The sequence below is a fragment of the Mobula hypostoma genome, chromosome 1 (assembly GCF_963921235.1).
Source record: "Mobula hypostoma chromosome 1, sMobHyp1.1, whole genome shotgun sequence".
NCBI lineage: Eukaryota > Metazoa > Chordata > Chondrichthyes > Myliobatiformes > Myliobatidae > Mobula > Mobula hypostoma.
In genome coordinates, this window is record NC_086097.1 from 213,152,913 (window position 1) to 213,170,975 (window position 18,063).

At 40.9% G+C, this 18,063-nt stretch overlaps 1 protein-coding gene across 3 annotated transcripts in view; it reads right to left on the bottom strand.

Moving 5' to 3' along the window:
• ca8 (carbonic anhydrase VIII) overlaps positions 1-18,063 on the bottom strand; it is an 87,938-nt gene that overhangs the window by 30,506 nt on the left and 39,369 nt on the right. For all 3 annotated transcript variants that reach the window (XM_063064018.1, XM_063064027.1, XM_063064037.1), the window contains 4 exons: positions 15,524-15,619; positions 8,989-9,051; positions 2,938-2,986; positions 2,712-2,824 (listed from right to left, as the gene is read on the bottom strand). In XM_063064018.1, coding sequence (XP_062920088.1) covers positions 2,712-2,824; positions 2,938-2,986; positions 8,989-9,051; positions 15,524-15,619 — 321 coding nt within the window. The remainder of the gene's footprint in view (positions 1-2,711; positions 2,825-2,937; positions 2,987-8,988; positions 9,052-15,523; positions 15,620-18,063) is intronic.

Below are 18,063 nucleotides of genomic sequence, written 5' to 3' on the forward strand. Positions count from 1 at the left end.
AAGTACAGCACAGTACAGGCTCTTGGTACCGCAGTGTACTACATCTGACATATCCCCTATTCATTCCTCCAATCATCTTAAAGTTACACCCTCTTATTTCCACCCTTGGAAAAAGGTGCTGGCTGTCCACTCTGTCAATGCCCCTTATATCCAACTATCAAATCCCCCCTCACCCTCTTTCACTCGCAACAGAAAATCCCTAGCTTATTCAACATTTCCTCATAAAACATGCTCCTTAATCATGCAGTATCCTGGTAAATCTCCTCTACACCTTCTCTACCACATCCTTCCTATGAAGTTACCAGGACCAAAAACAAGATCCAAGTATGGTTTAACCAGAGTTTTATAGAGCTGCAACATTACCTCCTGGTGCTTCAATTCAATCCCCCAGCTAATGAAGGCCAACACAACATATGCTTTCTTAATCACCATATCAGCTTCCACAGCAGCTTTTGAATACTGGGATATGGACCCCCCAAGATCTATGTCTCTGATCTGCCACACTCCTAAGAATCCTACTATTAGCCTTGTGTCAAGACAACAAACTCTCCCTCAATGCCAGCAGAGCAAAAGAGCTGGTCATTGACTTCAGGAAACAAGGTAGAATATCAGTGGGGCTGAGGTGGAAATGGTTGAGAGCTTCAGGTTCTTAGGTGTAAGCATCACCAACAATTTGCCCTGGTTCAACCACATGGATGCTATGGCCAATACAGCACACCTGTACCTCTACTTCCTCAGAAAGCTCAGGAAATTTATCACTGATAACCAACACCAATTTTTACAGATGCACCATGGGAACCATCTTTTCTATGTGCATCACAACTTGGTATAGCAACTGCTTTATGCAAGGACGCAAAATATTTCAGAGAGTCTTGAACACTGCTAAGGCTACCTCAAAAACCAGCCTCCTCTCCACCAGCTGTCCATTTCCTGTAAGACCTCTCTCACCCTGGCAATCTCCTCTTCTCACTTCAACCGTCCTGTGAGCAGTGTGGGCTTAAAATGCTGACACATTCGAAGACTCTTTCTCCAGTAATGTTCTAACAGCCTCTGTCATCAATGGCCTGTTTTCTGATGTCAATGATGAAAGACATTTAAAAATAGTTAAAGTTGATTTAAATAATTGAAATTACAAACTAAAAAAACACAAGGTATAATTTATTGTTATTGAAAAAATAGTGATATATGGAAAGCAAGTAACTTTAATGAATGAATGAACAGAACTAGCTATAGTTTATACAAGGTGTGGAATCAGCTAGGAAATAAATCTAATTTATCAACTCAATAAGTTATGGAATGGAGCAAGGAACCAAATTGTGCCTCCATCTAGTGTATTCCATACTTCTGAACCATAAAACCTCCAGTCACAGCAATCTGGTCCGATGTATTGCATAGGATCAAATGCCAGAAAAGTATAATTAAAATATTGATCATAAAAGTTCAAAATATTTTGCACCAAAAAATAACCAGAATTCAAACATTTTTGGTTGGAATGAAATTGAAATACTGATATCTTAAGAAAGAAATTTATAAGAGAAGGATGTGAAATTATTTTTCAAATTCTCTGGGAAACAGCCCAACATAACCTTCAAAAATGAAATTTTAAAGTGCAAAGTATAATTTATTATCAGAGTATATACATATCATCACATACAACCCTGAAATTCTTTTTCCTGTGGGCATTCTTAGCAAATCTATAGAACAGTAACTGTAAACAGGATCAATGGACAGCAAACTGTGCAAATACAAATACAAATAAATAGCAATAAATAACGAGAGCATGAAATAACAAGATAAAGAGTCTGTAAAGTGAGACCATTAGCTGCGGGCACACCAGAATTCATTGACTTACACAAGGTTGATAAAAGAATGTATTCAAATGTACCTGTTTGTTGAGTTGTGGAGTTCATTTTTGTCAATGGTTTCGATGAAAGCCAGTCACTTCTAAATTACATTTAAAAATCTGCCCTCACAAAGTGAGCTAAAAATATCCCGTTGAATCATTCAAAAAAATGCAAGCATTATCCCCTGATGGTTTGACAGGCTAACATCAATGAAACTGCAGGCCTCAGCATCTGTGGAAAAGAGTAAACAGTCCTGATGAAGGGTTTTGGCCCGAAACGTCAACTGTTTACTCTTTTCCATAGATGCTGCCTGGCCTGCTGAGTTCCTCCAGCATTTCATGTGTGTTGCCTTGGATTTCCAGCACCTGCAGATTTTCTCATGTTTGTAACATCGATAAACTATTAGCTGGTGAATCTCATTGGTGTTATGGGACCTTGTTCTGCATCAGCATGAATCCTAAGTTCTAAGAGCAAACTCTAAAGCATCAGCGATATTTTGAAGTTGTAAAAGGTATTAATTACAAATTATTTCTAATCCAGATAAATGTTGCAGAATAATTTGAATATTATTTCATTTCAGTCATACATAGTTAAAACTTAAAAAGCCCTATTTTTAAGTTATGTCCAAAATTGAAACTAAATAAGCAATTTGCTTCATTACACAACTTGAAACAATGACATTTACCAGCTAAACTAACACGGTACTTTTCCTTTGTTTAATCCCAATAATCACATAGCTGCAGTTGAAAAAATATCAGCTATTTCATCTTTGACCTCTACTTTGAATCCATGCAGGTGGTAGAGCACTAAGGCTGTAACCTTTACTTAAAAGATAAAGCTCTAGAAATGTTCTGATTCATTATATACCTGTAACTGAGAGATTGTTAAAGGGTATCGGAATAGTATCCAGGTCACATTTTCACTGCATGGTGGGATGGTCAGAGATCCTTCATATACCCAGTAGTCTCTCAGGAGCGGATCTAAAGCATTTACAAAATATTAGAAATTGGAGACATTCACTTTGTACAAATTGCCTCGCTTGATTTCTTTATTAATTTGAATTATATTTTAAATATTATAAATGAAAACTTACCAGGAAGTAGTGTATTAGGATTAAAACAAGGAATTGTTTTCAATTTTCCCTAAAAAAAAGAGCCACATTACCATTTAGAAAAAAATTCACACAGCAGTTAAGATACACTCTTAGAGTTGATCCAAAGTTGATAGCTGTAAACACACTATGAGATAGGGGTTCAGGGAAAAAATTCACACAGCAGTTAAATTAAGATATATTCTTAGAAATTCACCCAGAGTTAATAGCTGTAAACACACTATGAGATAGGGATTCAGGTGCTCCTATCTACTTCTGAGGTTCAATATTAATGAGTTCAATGGAACCAATTTTACAAAGTAACATAGAAACATAGAAAATAGGTGCAGGAGTAGGCCATTCGGCCCTTCGAGCCTGCACCGCCATTCAGTACGATCATGGCTGATCATCCAACTCAGAACCCTATACCTGTCTTCTCTCCATACCCCATGATCCCTTTAGCCACAAGGGCCTTATCTAACTTCCTCTTAAATATAGGCAATGAACTGGCCTCAACTGTTTCCTGTAGCAGAGAATTTCACAGATTCACCACTCTCTGTGTGAAGATGTTTTTCCTCATCTCGGTCCTAAAAGGCTTCCACTTTATCCTCAAACTGTGACCCCTCGTTCTGGACTTCCCCAACATCGGGAACAATCTTCCTGCATCTAGCCTGTCCAATCCCTTTAGAATTTTAAACGTTTCAATCAGATCCCCCCTCAATCTTCTAAATTCTAGAGAGTATAAGTCTAGTCGATCCAGTCTTTCATCATATGAAAGTCCTGCCATCCCAGGAATCAATCTGGTGAACCTTCTTTGTACCCCCTCTATGGCAAGAATGTCTTTCCTCAGATTAGGGGACCAAAACTGCACACAATACTCCAGGTGTGGTCTCACCAAGGCCTTGTACAACTGCAGTAGTACCTTCCTGCTCCTGTACTCGAATCCTCTTGCTATGAATGCCAGCATACCATTCGCCTTTTTCACCGCCTGCTGTACCTGCATGTCCACTTTCAATGACTGGTGTACAATGACACCCAGGTCTCGTTGCACCTCCCCTTTTCCTAATCGGCCACCATTCAGACAATAATCTGTTTTCCTGTTCTTACCACCAAAGTGGATAACCTCACATTTATCCACATTAAATCGCATCTGCCATGAATTTGCCCATTCACCTAACCTATCCAGGTCACCCTGCGTCCTCTTAGCATCCTCCTCACAGCTAACACTGCCACCCAGCTTCGTGTCATCCGCAAACTTGGAGATGCTGCATTTAATTCCCTCATCCAAGTCATTAATATATATTGTAAACAACTGGGGTCCCAGCACTGAGCCTTGCGGTACCCCACTAGTCACTGCCTGCCATTCTGAAAAGGTCCCGTTTATTCCCACTTTTTGCTTCCTGTCTGCCAACCGATTCTCTATCCACATCAATACCATACCCCCAATACCGTGTGCTTTAAGTTTGCATACTAATCTCCTGTGTGGGACCTTGTCGAAAGCCTTTTGAAAATCCAAATATACCACATCCACTGGTTCTCCCCTATCCACTCTACTAGTTACATCCTCAAAAAATTCTATGAGATCACTGATCTCCTAACAGTTCATAATTCAGGGCCAACATTTGAAAACAAATCTAAATAATCTCATAATAATTCTCCCTCACTTTATTTTAAAAATTCATCCATAAAATTTATTGTAAAAGTACTATCCAACTGCCATATGGATATATTCGTTAGTTCATTTGCACCCTTTCTTCCTCTTCGCCTAAAGATGTCAATTCCATCTGGGATATAGTTCAATTATCCTTCAATTGTCCTGAGAGAAAATGCTCACAGGATATGTGACTGGACCGTTTGTTGCAAAATCTTACCCCTCTTCACTCAACCCCATCTTTCCTGAAGTCCAGAGACAGAAGCCAAGAAAACCTAAGGTCCATTTCCAAATCCCTTCTTTAAATATCTGATACCCATTGAGGGATGGTTTAGCAACCAACATAAACCATAAACTCTGATTTTTACAGCTATATGATTGCCACCCTGTTTCATAAAGAGTCCATTACATTCTGCCAGTGTCACCATCTCCATTGCATCTGCTTTTAAAAGGACTTCATCTTAACTCAACCTTAGTTTCCCCTCTATCATTGTTGAAAGCAGCCTTGACTATGTCTATTCCATTTCTGGCACATCTAGTCTCTCCCTTATATAAATGATTCCAGGATTAAACGGCGTGTCATATGAAGAGCGTATGATGGCTCTGGGCCTGTATTCACTAGACCTTAGAAGAATGGGGGGGTGACTTAATTGAAACCTACCAAATGGTGACAGGCCTTGATAGAGTGGATGTGGGGAGGATGCTTCCTCTGGTGGGAGAGTCTAAGACCAGAGGACACAACATCAGAATAGAAGGGCGTCCTTTTAGAATGGAGATGAGGAGGAATTTCTTCAGCCAGCGAGTGGTGAATATTTGGAATTTGTTGCCACAGGCAAACAGGAGGCTAAGTCTGTATGTATATTTAAGGCAGAGGTTGATAGATTCTTCATTGGTCAGAGCATGAAATGTTATGGGCAGAAGGCAGGAGATTGGGGCTGAGAGAAAAAATGGACCACCCATGATGAAATGGTGGAGCAGACTCGACAGGCCAAATGGCCTAATTCTGCTCCTATGTCTTACGGCCTTAAAAATAGCACATAACTAAATTTGATCAGTTTCCCTTTGCACTTAAATAATGTATTATTTTCTATTTGATCTTCATCCATTCTGCACACAAGTTTATGGTATATATTCTGGCCTTTCTGAATAGGTTTCCACGGGTTTTCCTTATTGGCCCTCTAAAGATATCTGCCAGCTCACAAATATCCCTAATTATCCCCAACCACAGTGCCTCCAACCAAACCAACATAGAACGTTGATGATACCAGGCAATCTGCATCTGGTCTTGTCTTAATTATCCTGAAGTGAGAAAATGAAATGCCTTCAGCCTTCAAACCCCAGGCCTCAAGTTCCACTGTAATCCAATCCCACTACATTCAAAGATTCATCCATTCCCTAAACACAATGCTAAATTGCTCCAACACTAAAAGAATTTCTACACTGGTGTCCCATGGACATCAATATCTCCTAGGGAAGAATTCACAATACTCTTCCTTCACAGGAAGTTTCACTACCCAATTTATTTAAAACTGATAATCCCAATGGATCCATCAAAAAGCTCCAATCAATAACATCCTTGCATGACTCATGGATAGAAAATGACTACAGGTACCTCAGAAGAAAAATAATGAAAAGAAAACGTGCTTTTGAAACTATTTTCACTTGAATGGGGATCATTAGCATATTGTGTAATACATATTTATTGAGGTTCAAAACATCATTAAATATCACATTCTGCAGAACACTAGCAATGGAATTGAGGATTCACTTCTGCTGAGAACCCCCTATCTGCTTCCCTTGGAAATTAATGGCGAGGCCGTGTCCATGGTTGAGTCATTCAAAATCCTGGAGACCTCCAGTACCAATACATTGAAGTGGGACATGCACGTTACAATTATCACCAGGAAAGACCAGCAGAGAACACTCTTCCTATGCCAGCTTAGGAAGCTTAACATCTCAGGACGTATCTTGATGAATTTTTATTCAGCCATCATTGAGAGTGTTGTGACCACCTCTATCACCGTTTGGTTTCCCGCTACATCCTCCCTCTCCAAATTCAGGTTGCAGTAGGTGGTTCATTCAGTGGAGAAGATCATTGGCTGTCAGCTATCGACATTAAAAGACCAGTTCATCACCAGAGTGAAGAAAAGAGCTGAAAAAAAATCATTGCTGGTGAGACCTATCCTAGCAGTCACCTGTTCTCCGAATTGCCATCAGGGAGACACTACAAGTCCATCACCACCAGGACTACACATCATCTCTGAAGCTTCTTTCCTGTAGCAATCCAGCTTCTCAACAACTTCACTCAGGTGCAATACCCTGACTGTCCCTGCACATCATCTGGCCAACAGTGAGATTCTGTGATTCCCCCAGTAGGGAACTTGCGAGCGAACAAGTCAGCTTCACCTTCAGTAGCCTCTCCCACTCCAACCCCCACCCCACTGACAAAAGCATAACATTTGATATTTGTTAAAATAATGGTTTTGATTTGAAGATATGCAAGTATTTAAAATTTAAAACTTAAAGCCATTAAAACAAATAAACAGTTGAAAATCTAAAGTAACCATCACAATTCTTCTTCTCCATTGAAATAAAACAGGTTCAACATGACATTAAATACATGTGGATTTGACATCATAAATGGCAGTGAATTTCATAGAATGTCAGTAAACTATTGAGCTCAACTTTTGGACTTTCATGTTAGTGTTGGGATCCTTCAGTTGCTTGTTCAGTGAAGAAATACTTATTTGGTCCCACAAAAACAATAATTTTTCTCCAATCCAATGCTTTCTTTTGCTAGGAGAGTGTAGCAAGTCTTCCAGCATGTGATGCAAGTTTATCTTACTGGGTACTTCCCCAGTGTAAGCATAAAGGAAATGACTAGTTGCAAGATGAATATGATATTTCTTGGAATGGAGTTGTCTGTAACATTTTATGGCAGATAAGCATCTGCTGTTGCTAAGCATTTTTTCCACTTCATGTGATGAGTTGTATGTTTAAGTCCCATTTCACAGATTCAGATTTAATTAATTATCATGTGAACATCGACATACTGTATACAGTGAAATGTGCCATTTGCAGTAACAACCAACACAAGCCAAGGATATGCTGGGGGCAGCCCAAAGAGCCACCACACATTCTGGCACCACTATGCTCAGCAGAACACAGAACACAACAAAACTAAACACAAACAACAAGACAACAACAGCAAAACAAGCCCCTTTCCTCCCTCACACACAGACAGGCCTTCAGCCTTCAAACCCCAGGCCTCAACTTCCAGACTACCAATTGACTTTCAAACTCCCTCGACCATGGTATGAGACAATGGTGGGGGCCACAAAATCCAGATGCGCCTACCAGCCACACCCTTATGCCTCGCAAAGCGTTTGAGTGCAGAGCAGAGGTCTGGACTGAGGACGTTCTTCGTCACCCGTCCACGTCCCTGGCCTTTAAACACGGAATATGGAATGGAGGCCTGACCTCCATAACCCTGTCCCTAAACTTAACTCCTCTCTCTCTCTGTCCCCAAAACCATCCCTATGAACTTAAAAACCAACAAAGTCTGAGCCACGGTCTCAATGGGGGCCACAGCTCAGTAACATCTTGAAAGAAAAATATCCTGTCCCATTTAAAAAAAACTTCTATTCTATGATCCTGGGTTTTGAGCACAATCCTGACCGAGTGGTTCATTGTCAGAGACGATGTTCCTTACATGAGGCATCAAATCAGGAACTAATAAGTGTATCCTCGAGAGCATGGGTTACATTTTCTGCTCAACCAACATCACTAAACAAAAAAATTCTGCTCACTGGGTAATGAGCTCACTGCTGGTTTTTAGGATACTACTGTGGACAAATCAAATGCTGCAGTTCCTATCTCACAAATGTGATTATACTCAAAAGTACACCTTGGCTGCAAAGGAATAAGAAAAACAATATAAAATTGATGTGCAGCAGATTGTATTCCTTTCTGGTGTATCATCTGTCATTTCAGTGGAAGCTAGTTTGCCCAGATTTATTGTGGCCTGAGAAAGAGCGAACTGATCAGTAGCCACTGTAGATACTTCACTGTGCTCAGTGAATTATGTATGAGCGGATCACTGACAAGTGAGTTTGCTATTATGAGCATAAGATACAGTAAAATTATTGAAATCAAAGCAGAGCCAGTTAAATATGCTCTTTCTCCAGTAGGTCACACAGCAGTAGGCTATGTGACCTACATAGTTCAAGCTGGATTTTTATTACGTCAACTTTTTACGTAATTTGTTCCTTGCCCAATTAAATGCCACTTTCCTCCATCATATTTGCACACATAAACCCCGGTTGCCTGCACTAACTTCCTCTGTCAAATTTATATTACAAGATATTTTTGTTCTTTTGGCAGGGAAGTAATCTATAGCTTACCTTGTATTGAATTTCCTGAAGGATTTCTGTGACTGCCTTTAGACCCACATGCTCCTTTCCAATCTGTGTCAAATAAAAATACACATTTACCATAAAACAGTGAGAAAATGTAAGTACATAAAACATAAGACATTCACACAGCCACAAATGAACTGCCGTATATTCACATGTTCCATTGATTTTTGTATATTGCACGTAATGAACCTGAATCTCATTACTTGTTTTGTCTACAGTATGTCACCACATCTCAGTTATGAACAAAACACTAGGTCACTGACTAGAAATAAGATACATTTATTAAGCTGGAATGCAGATTCTAGTTTTAAAACCAAAACAACAACATCATGAATTGGAACACAAGACCATGAGACACAAAAGCTGAATGAGACATTCGGCCCACTGAGTCTGTTCTGCCCTCGCCACTCCATCATGGCTGATCTGTCATCATCCCTCTCATCCCATTTTCCTGCCTTCTCACCTAACCATTGATACAAGAACCATTGAATCAAGAACCTTAAATATACCCATGACTTGGCCTGCATAGCCACCTATGGCAATCAATTCCACAGATTCACCATCCTCTGGCTAAAGAAATTTACCCTCATCTCATCTCTCAATTCTGAGGCTGTGTCCCCTGGTTCTAGACTCCCCCACTATAGGAAACATCCACTCCATAACCACTATCCAGACCTTTCAATATTCAATAAGTTTCAATGAGATCCCCCCCTCATACTTCTAAACTTCAGCGAGTACAGGCCCAGAGCCATCAAACGCACCTCATACATTGAACCTTTCATTCCTGGCATAATTCTCATGAACGACCACTGGACTCGCTCCAATGCCACCACATCTTTACTTAGATAAGGGTCCCAAAGCTGCTCACAATATTCCAGGAGCAGTCTGATGACTGCTTTAAAAAGTCTAAGCATTACATCCTTGCTTTTGTATTCTAGTACGCTCAAGATGAATGCTAACTTTGGATTTTCCTTCCTTACCGGTGACTCAACCTGCAAGTTAACCTTTAGAGAATCAAGCACAAGGAATCCCAAGTTACTCTGTACCTCTGATTTTTGAATTTTCTCCCCACTTAGAAAATAGTCCACACCTTTATTCCTTGTGCCAAAATGCATGACCATGCACTTCCCTACATTATATTCCATCTGCCACTTCTTTGACCATGTCCCCAATCTAAGTCCTGCTGAAGACACCTTGCTTCCTTAACACTGCATGCCCCTCCAGCTATTTTCATACTGTCTGCAAACTTGGCCACCAAGCCATCAGTTCCTTCCTCCGAATCATTGATATGCAATGTGAAAGAAGAGGTTCCAACACCCGCCCCTGTGGCACACCATGAATCACCAGCAGCCAACCAGAAAAGACCCCCTTTATTCTCACTCTTTGCCTCCTACCAGTCACCCAATCTTCTATCCATGCTAATAATAGCTTTCCTGTAATACCATGGGCTCTTATTTTGTTAAGCAACTTCATACATGGCATCTTGTCAAAGGCCTTCTGAAAACAAAATAAACAATATTCACTGACTCTCCTTTGTCTATTCCGCTTGTTATTTCCTCAAAGAATTCCAACAGATTTGTAGGGCAAGATTTCCCCTTTAGAAAACCATGCTCTGTGCCCAGGTTATCTTGTGCCTCCAAGTACCAAAAACTCTCACCCTTAATAATGGACTCCCAACATCTTTCCAACCACTGAAGTCAAGCTAACTGGCCTATAATTTCCCTTCAACCTCTCTCCCTTCTTGAAGAGTGGAGCGACATTTGCAATTTACCAGTCCTCCAGAATCATTTCAGAATCCAGTGATTCTTGAAAGATCATTACTAAAGCCCCCACAACCTCTTCAGCTTTCATAACCCTGGAGTGTACTCCATCTGGTCCAGGTGACTTATCTACCTTCAGATCTTTCAGGTTCATAAGCATCTGCTGCTTGATAATAGCAACTACACTCATTTATGCCCTCCGATTGAATTTTTTGTGGATGTGACTGCATGATTGATTTTTTTGAAAATGTGACTAAACACATTGATGAAGGAAGAGCAGTAGATGTAGTGTATATGGATTTCAGCAAGGCATTTGATAAGGTACCCCATGCCAGGCTTATTGAGAAAGTAAGGAGGCATGGGATCCAAGGGGACATTGCTTTGTGGATCCGGAATTGGCTTGCCCACAGAAGGCAAAGAGTGGTTGTAGATGGGTCATATTCTGCATGGAGGTCGGTCACCTCAGGGATCTGTTCTGGGACCCCTATTCTTTGTGGGATTTTTATAAATGACCTGGATGAGGAAGTGGAGGGATGGGTTAGTAAATTTGCTGATGACACAAAGGTTGGGGGTGTTATGGATAGTGTGGAGGGCTGTCAGAGGTTAAAACGGGACATTGATAGGATGCAAAACTGGGCTGAGAAGTGGCAGATGGAGTTTAAGCCAGATAAGTGTGAAGCGGTTCATTTTGGTAGGTCAAATATGATGGCAGAATATAGCATTAATGGTAAAACTCTTGGCAGTGTGGAGGATCAGAGGGATCTTGGGGTCCGAGTCCATAGGACACTCAAAGCTGCTACGCAGGTTGACTCTGTGGTTGAGAAAGCATATGGTGCATTGGCCTTCATCAATCATGGGATTGAGTTTAAGAGCCGAGAGGTAATGTTGCAGCTATATAGGACCCTGGTTAGACCCCACTTGGAGTACTGTGATCAGTTCTGGTCACCTCACTACAGGAAGGATGTGGAAACCACAGAAAGGGTGCAGAGGAGATTTACAAGGATGTTGCCTGGATTGGGGAGCATGCCTTACGAGAACAGGTTGAGTGAGCTTGGCCTTTCTCCTTGGAGCGACGGAGGATGAGAGGTGACCTGATAGAGGTGTTCAAGATAATGAGAAGCACTGATTCTGTGGACAGTCAGAGACTTTTCCTCAGGGCTGAAATAGCTAGCATGACAGGGCATAGTCTTAAGGTGCTTGGAAGTAGGTACAGAGAAGACATCAGGGGTAAGTTTTTTTACGCAGAGAGCGGTGAGTGCGTGGAATGGGCTGCCGGCGGCAGTGGTGGAGGCAGAAACGATAGGTTCTTTTAAGAGACTCCCGGATGGCTACATGGAGCTTAGAAAAATAGAGGGCTATGGGTAAGGCCTAGGTAGTTCTAAGCTAGGAACATGTTCTGCACAGCTTTGTGGGCCGAAGGGCCTATATTGTGCCATAGGTTTTCTATGTTTCTGTGTTTCTATATCATGATCACTGTCTCCTAAGAGCTCTTTTATCTTAAGCTCTCTAATCAAATCTGGTTCATAACACAACTCCCAATCCAGAATTGCCTTTCTCCTAGTGAGTTCAACCACAAGCTGCTCTAAAAAGCCACCTCATATGCATTCCACAAATGCCATTTCTTGGGATCCACCAGCACGAACCTGATATTCCCAATCTATCTGCATATTGAAATCCCCTATGACTATCATAACATTGCCCTTTTACATGCCTTTTCTTTTTCCTATCTTAATTTATATCTCACAACCTAGCTGCTTGGGGGCCTGTATATTGCTCCCATCAATGTCTTTTTACTGTTGCAATTTTTTTAACTCTACCCACAAGAATTCTACATCTTCTGATCTTATGCCTCCTATTTCTAAGGCTATTTTTTTTTTACCAACAGAGCCACCCTTCCCCCTCTATCCACCTGGTTGTCCTTTTGATTAAAAGTGTATCCTTGGATGTAAAGCTCTCAACTTTAAGCTTCTATCAGCTTCATCTCAGCGATGTCCACAATGTGACATCTGCCAATTTCTAACTACGCTACAAGATCTTTATTCCGTATACTGTGTGCATTCGAATACAACATCTTCAGTGCTTTATTCATCACCCTTTTTGATTTTGCTCCCATGTTACACTTCACCTCATCCCATTGACTGAAATTTTGCCCTATCATCTGCCTGTCCTTCATCATAGTCTCACTACACACTGCATCAACTTGAATACCAACTGCCCTATCCATTCCACTATCACTCCGGTAACCGTCCCCCCACTCCCTGCCAACTTAGTTTAAAACCTCCCAACAGTTCTCGCAAACCTGCCTGCAAGGATATTGATCCCCTAAGCTTCAGGTGTAACCCACCCTTTTTGTACAGGTCATACCTTCCCAAGAAGAGATCCCAATGATCCAAATTAAAGACCAAAGAAACCTTTAGATGGAGTTCAGAAGCAATTGGGTAAGGAATAATCGTGCATTTACACTCAATTTCTTTTTTAAATATATTCATGTACATCCTTACTATTCCAGTGAAGCCAGGAGGGAAGCTCTTCCCTTACCCATTCTGTAGTCATATATATATTAATAACAACAGAACAGTTGTGAGGCCATGTGATCTATTCACAATTCTCTAGCTAATGATGGTGTGAGAGAAGGAAAATATGAAACAAACATTAAAAAATGTATTGTGCAGAAGTATTCCAACAATAAGGTGAGAGATAGGCTGGGTTGAAAGAAAAATGAGGCAGGTTGCAGAAAATCGCTCACTTCTGCTTTAGGTTTTAGTTTTGATACCCAAGTCTCCATAGATATACTTGACCATCATCTGCAAGGATTCTGACCCAATTCTAAATGCCTTTGGGCTAACTGTCAATCGCTGCAGAACTAAACTTTTGATTTAGTCATATTACTCATGATAATTTGCACACGGAATCTGATGAACAGGTTCAACAAGATGTGCCACAGCATAATAGGGCATGGCAGAAGGACAAAGACATGTGATGTTTCAAGAGGTGTTAAGGCAAGAATCTCCTTTCACATCATTTACCCTATATATACTGGTATGCAAAATTTTGCCTTGGTTACTATCCAATCAATACCTTTTTCCTAACTTCCCATACTTAACACATCTGCAGGAAAAAAACCTCACTTTACCCCCTGTTTGCATGCATTCCTCTCCAGAAGTTGCTTCCATATTTGTAATTATTCTTTCTCTTGACCATGTATACTGCTGCTTCCTAACATCATGTGCACTATAGTGCCAAGTATGACAAGACCGAGTAAAGTTTCATTTTTGAGGCAAGACACCATCCAGGTCTACAGATCCAGCTTGACAGATTGGATATACAGTCAACCAATGTCACATTCTCGAGAATTCAAATTTATTTTACCTTGCACTAGGACATGTTAAAATTAACTACAAATATAAAGCACCATATATTGTTAATAATTATAACAAAACAATTTTTGTTGGATGGCATGGAGGCAGAAACATCACACACAGCCACAGGTACCAACTAGGAGGGGCATACAAGGCACATAATCCAAGACCTCATAACCCTAGGGTATACAGGAATCTTTGCTGATGTGTAGATATTATATGCAATATCTACATGTTTGGCTGAACCCGAGAATCCTCACTGAGATGAAATCTACGCCACACTCTAGTTTTCAGTTCCATCTGTACTCGAGAAGTCATTCAAGCTCCATATTCAAACAGAAAATAGAGTCCACTTTTAGTTCAGCCCACAGGAGCAGATCAAGGATCTGCTACCTTTGCAGGCATTTGCAGATTGCACTCAACAGTTAGCTTAGCAACTTCTTGCCAGGAGGTATTGACTGTAGTCATGGAAGATCTGATGATCCCTTTCTACCAAGGAGCCTTCTGTTGATAATGCTCTTCACCAATCTGAGCAGGTTCTTTGAATACTATCCTTTCCTGGAACAGACATAAAGAAACCAAAGCACTTCTTGGGGAACTTCACAAATTAAGAATACAATTGTCATGGAAAGTTTAAGATCAGAGTTAAGATGATACAAAACACCTCAGATATTAAAGTCACTACAATGCTGCAAGAAATCATCAGGCCAGGCAGCATCTATGGAAAAGAGTACAGTCAACGTTTCAGGCCGAGACCCTTCAGCAAAACTGGAGAAAAAAAAAGTTGAGTTGTCAGAATAAGAAGGCGAGGAGAGGAGAAGAAGAAACACTAGGTGATAGGTGGGTGAGGGGTGAAGTTGAGAGATGAAAGAGATACAGGGCTGGAGAAGGGGAAATCTGATAGGACAGGACCAAAGCCCATGCAAGAAAGAAAAGGGGGAAGAGCACCAGAGGGAGGTAATGGGCAGGTAAGGAGATAAGGTGAGAGAGGACGAAAATGGGAATGGGGAATGGTGAAAGGGGGAGACAAATAAGAAAAGTTCGAAAAATCAATGTTCATGCCATCAGGTTGGAGGCTACCCAGACGAAATATAAGACGTTGCTCCTCCAACTTTAGTTCATACTTCCTGGACACCCTCTTAACCCTAGCATGAGTGAATGCTTACTCTAGCTGCTAGCTCCCCTCCAAGTTACACACCCCTGTGACATAAAAATGTGTGATCATTCCTTCATCAGTGCTGGATCTAGACTCTGAAACTCCATTAAAAAGTTGTTATTTCAACACAAGTATAACACTCAAAAAGTCACTGACTATCAAAAGCAATCAGAAATGGTCATTAAACATCTTAACTTTGCCATAGATATCCACATTCTGTGAAAAAAGATTAAAACAATATTTACCTGAACAAACAAAGCAATGATCGCGATTCCATTTTTCTTCCCCATAGCCTCATCAATGTTATTGAACAAAGTTGAGTTCCAATGGATAAGATGGAGCTGAAAAATATAGATATTATATACATCAGAAAATAATCTTTGTTTTAAAAAGCTAGATATTTGAATTTGGAAACCTAAAATTAATCATAATTTTAAAAGTATTTTCTGCTGGGTCTGAAGAAACAAATAAAAATCTTGTACTTGGATGAAAGGTTACTAATACAGAATAAAAACAAAAATAACCCTGACTTTCCTGTGTCACATTTGTTGCCAGAACACAACAGATCAGATGTTTGTACTTCATTCATGCTGCAGCCCAACTCATGGTAAATCAGTGAAAAATGTGACCCACTGCAGCTGTTCAAAGGGTCAAGTTCAATAAACAACTTAACAAGAAATAGTTAGAAGATTCTTTGAGAAAACACATCTGCTCATGATTTAGAGACCCAGTGTTTTCACAGAGGAATGGGCATAGTAAAGCAAGCAGGCTGTTTGAAAGTAAGTAACACAGGCATTTCAAGTCAGTGAAAAAAAATGTGTTCATGCCATCACTGTCAATGCAACAAACCCAAATATGGCAATAAATCGTGAAAAGAAATTCAACCATCATAGTAAAAGGAAATTCAGACATCACTTCGAAAAAGACTGCAGAAGGCATATCAATAATCTCCAGCCTAAATGGTTTAAGAGTTTAACACTAAGGTGACAGTCACATACATTCACATAGCCTTCATATGTAAATTTTCCTTAACACTCAACTGGGACTCCTACTACATATCAAAGATTCAAAGGTTCATTTTACTATCAAAGCATGGATACAGAATACAACTCTGAGATTGTCTTCTCCAGTCCTAAAATAGAGAAACCCACAGAAGTGATTCAAAACGCAAACACGAGGAAATCTGCGATGCTGGAATCTCAAGCAACACACATAAAAGTTGCTGGTGAACGCAGCAGGCCAGGCAGCATCTATAGGAAGAGGTACAGTCAGGACTGACGAAGGGTCTCGGCCCGAAACGTCATCTGTACCTCTTCCTATAGATACTGCCTGGCCTGCTGCGTTCACTAGCAACTTTTATGTGTGTTGCTTGAAGTGATTCAAAAGTTCATTTGTTATCAAAGTATACAACTTGAAATTCTTCAGTTCTCTGGGTAGCCATGAAACCAAGAAAGAAATGAAAGGCAGCACGACCATCACCCCCTAAATCCCTCCTCCTGCACAGAAAAAATGAACAAAACTGGAACGAAAACAAAACAAGAAAGACTGGGTGAAAAACACAGAGTATAAAAATCTATTAAGACTGAAAAAAAAAGTCTATAGTCCGAGTCCACATCCAAAATGCAGAGAACCTGGGTAACACCTTCTGGGCTCAATGCAGACCTCCCCTCTCGGTAGAAGATCAATCAAAAGAGGCAGCTGGTGCTCACCCTCTGCACTCGCCTCGATGGTTCAATCTCCCTCATTGTTTCAATTGGCGAATAATGGAAACTTAAATCAGCGAAATGGAGTTGGACATCAGCTTGCACCTTGCAGCCTCCTCACCACGAAGTTCACGCACGCTGCCTCTGTCTTCCAGAATCCTCTCAGAGACTGCAGAATGCTGGAACACCCAAATGATCTCCAAACAGCAAATCACAGGTTTGAACAGTTCCAGAATCACATCCAAGACGAAAAGCAAATGCAAAAGACTTACAAGAAGTGAAATATATGGTCGCAAACACGAGGAATGCTGGAATTTCAAGCAACACACATAAAGGTTGCTGGTGAATGCAGCAGGCCAGGCAGCATCTATAGGAAGAGGCTCAGTCAACATTTTGGGCCGAGACCCTTCGTCAGGACTAACTGAAAGAAGAGCTAGTAAGAGATTTGAAAGTGGGAGGGGGAAGGGGAGATCCAAAATGATAGGAGAAGACAGGAGAGGGAGGGATGGAGCCAAGAGCTGGACAGTAGATTGGCAAAAGGGATATGAAAGGATCATGGGACAGGAGGCTCAGGGAGAAAGAAAGGGGGAGGGGGGAAGCCCAGAGGATGGGCAATGACGGATGGTGTACGAGGGGGAGGTGGGGCATAAACGTAAGTTAGAGAAGTCAATGTTCATGCCATCAGGTTGGAGACTACCCAGACGGAATATAAGGTGTTGTTCCTCCAACCTGAGTGTGGCTTCATCTTGACAATAGAGGAGGCCGTGGATAGACATATCAGAATGGGAATGGGACGTGGAATTAAAATGTGTGGCCACTGGGAGATCCTGCTTTCTCTGGTGGACAGAGCGCCAAATATATGGTTTCAGGATCGATCTGGAACATGTCAACCAAAGGAATATTGGACGGAGGTGCCATCTTTAAAGAAAAACATCAGTTTTCTTCCGCACAAAAAGAAAAAGAAACCAGAACTTGCAAACCTCAAACCACTCCCCCATCAACCTTCCCCAGCACAAAAACAGATCATCGAAAATAACGAACAGAATGAAGAGATATGAATGTGACTTTGATCCCATACCAGT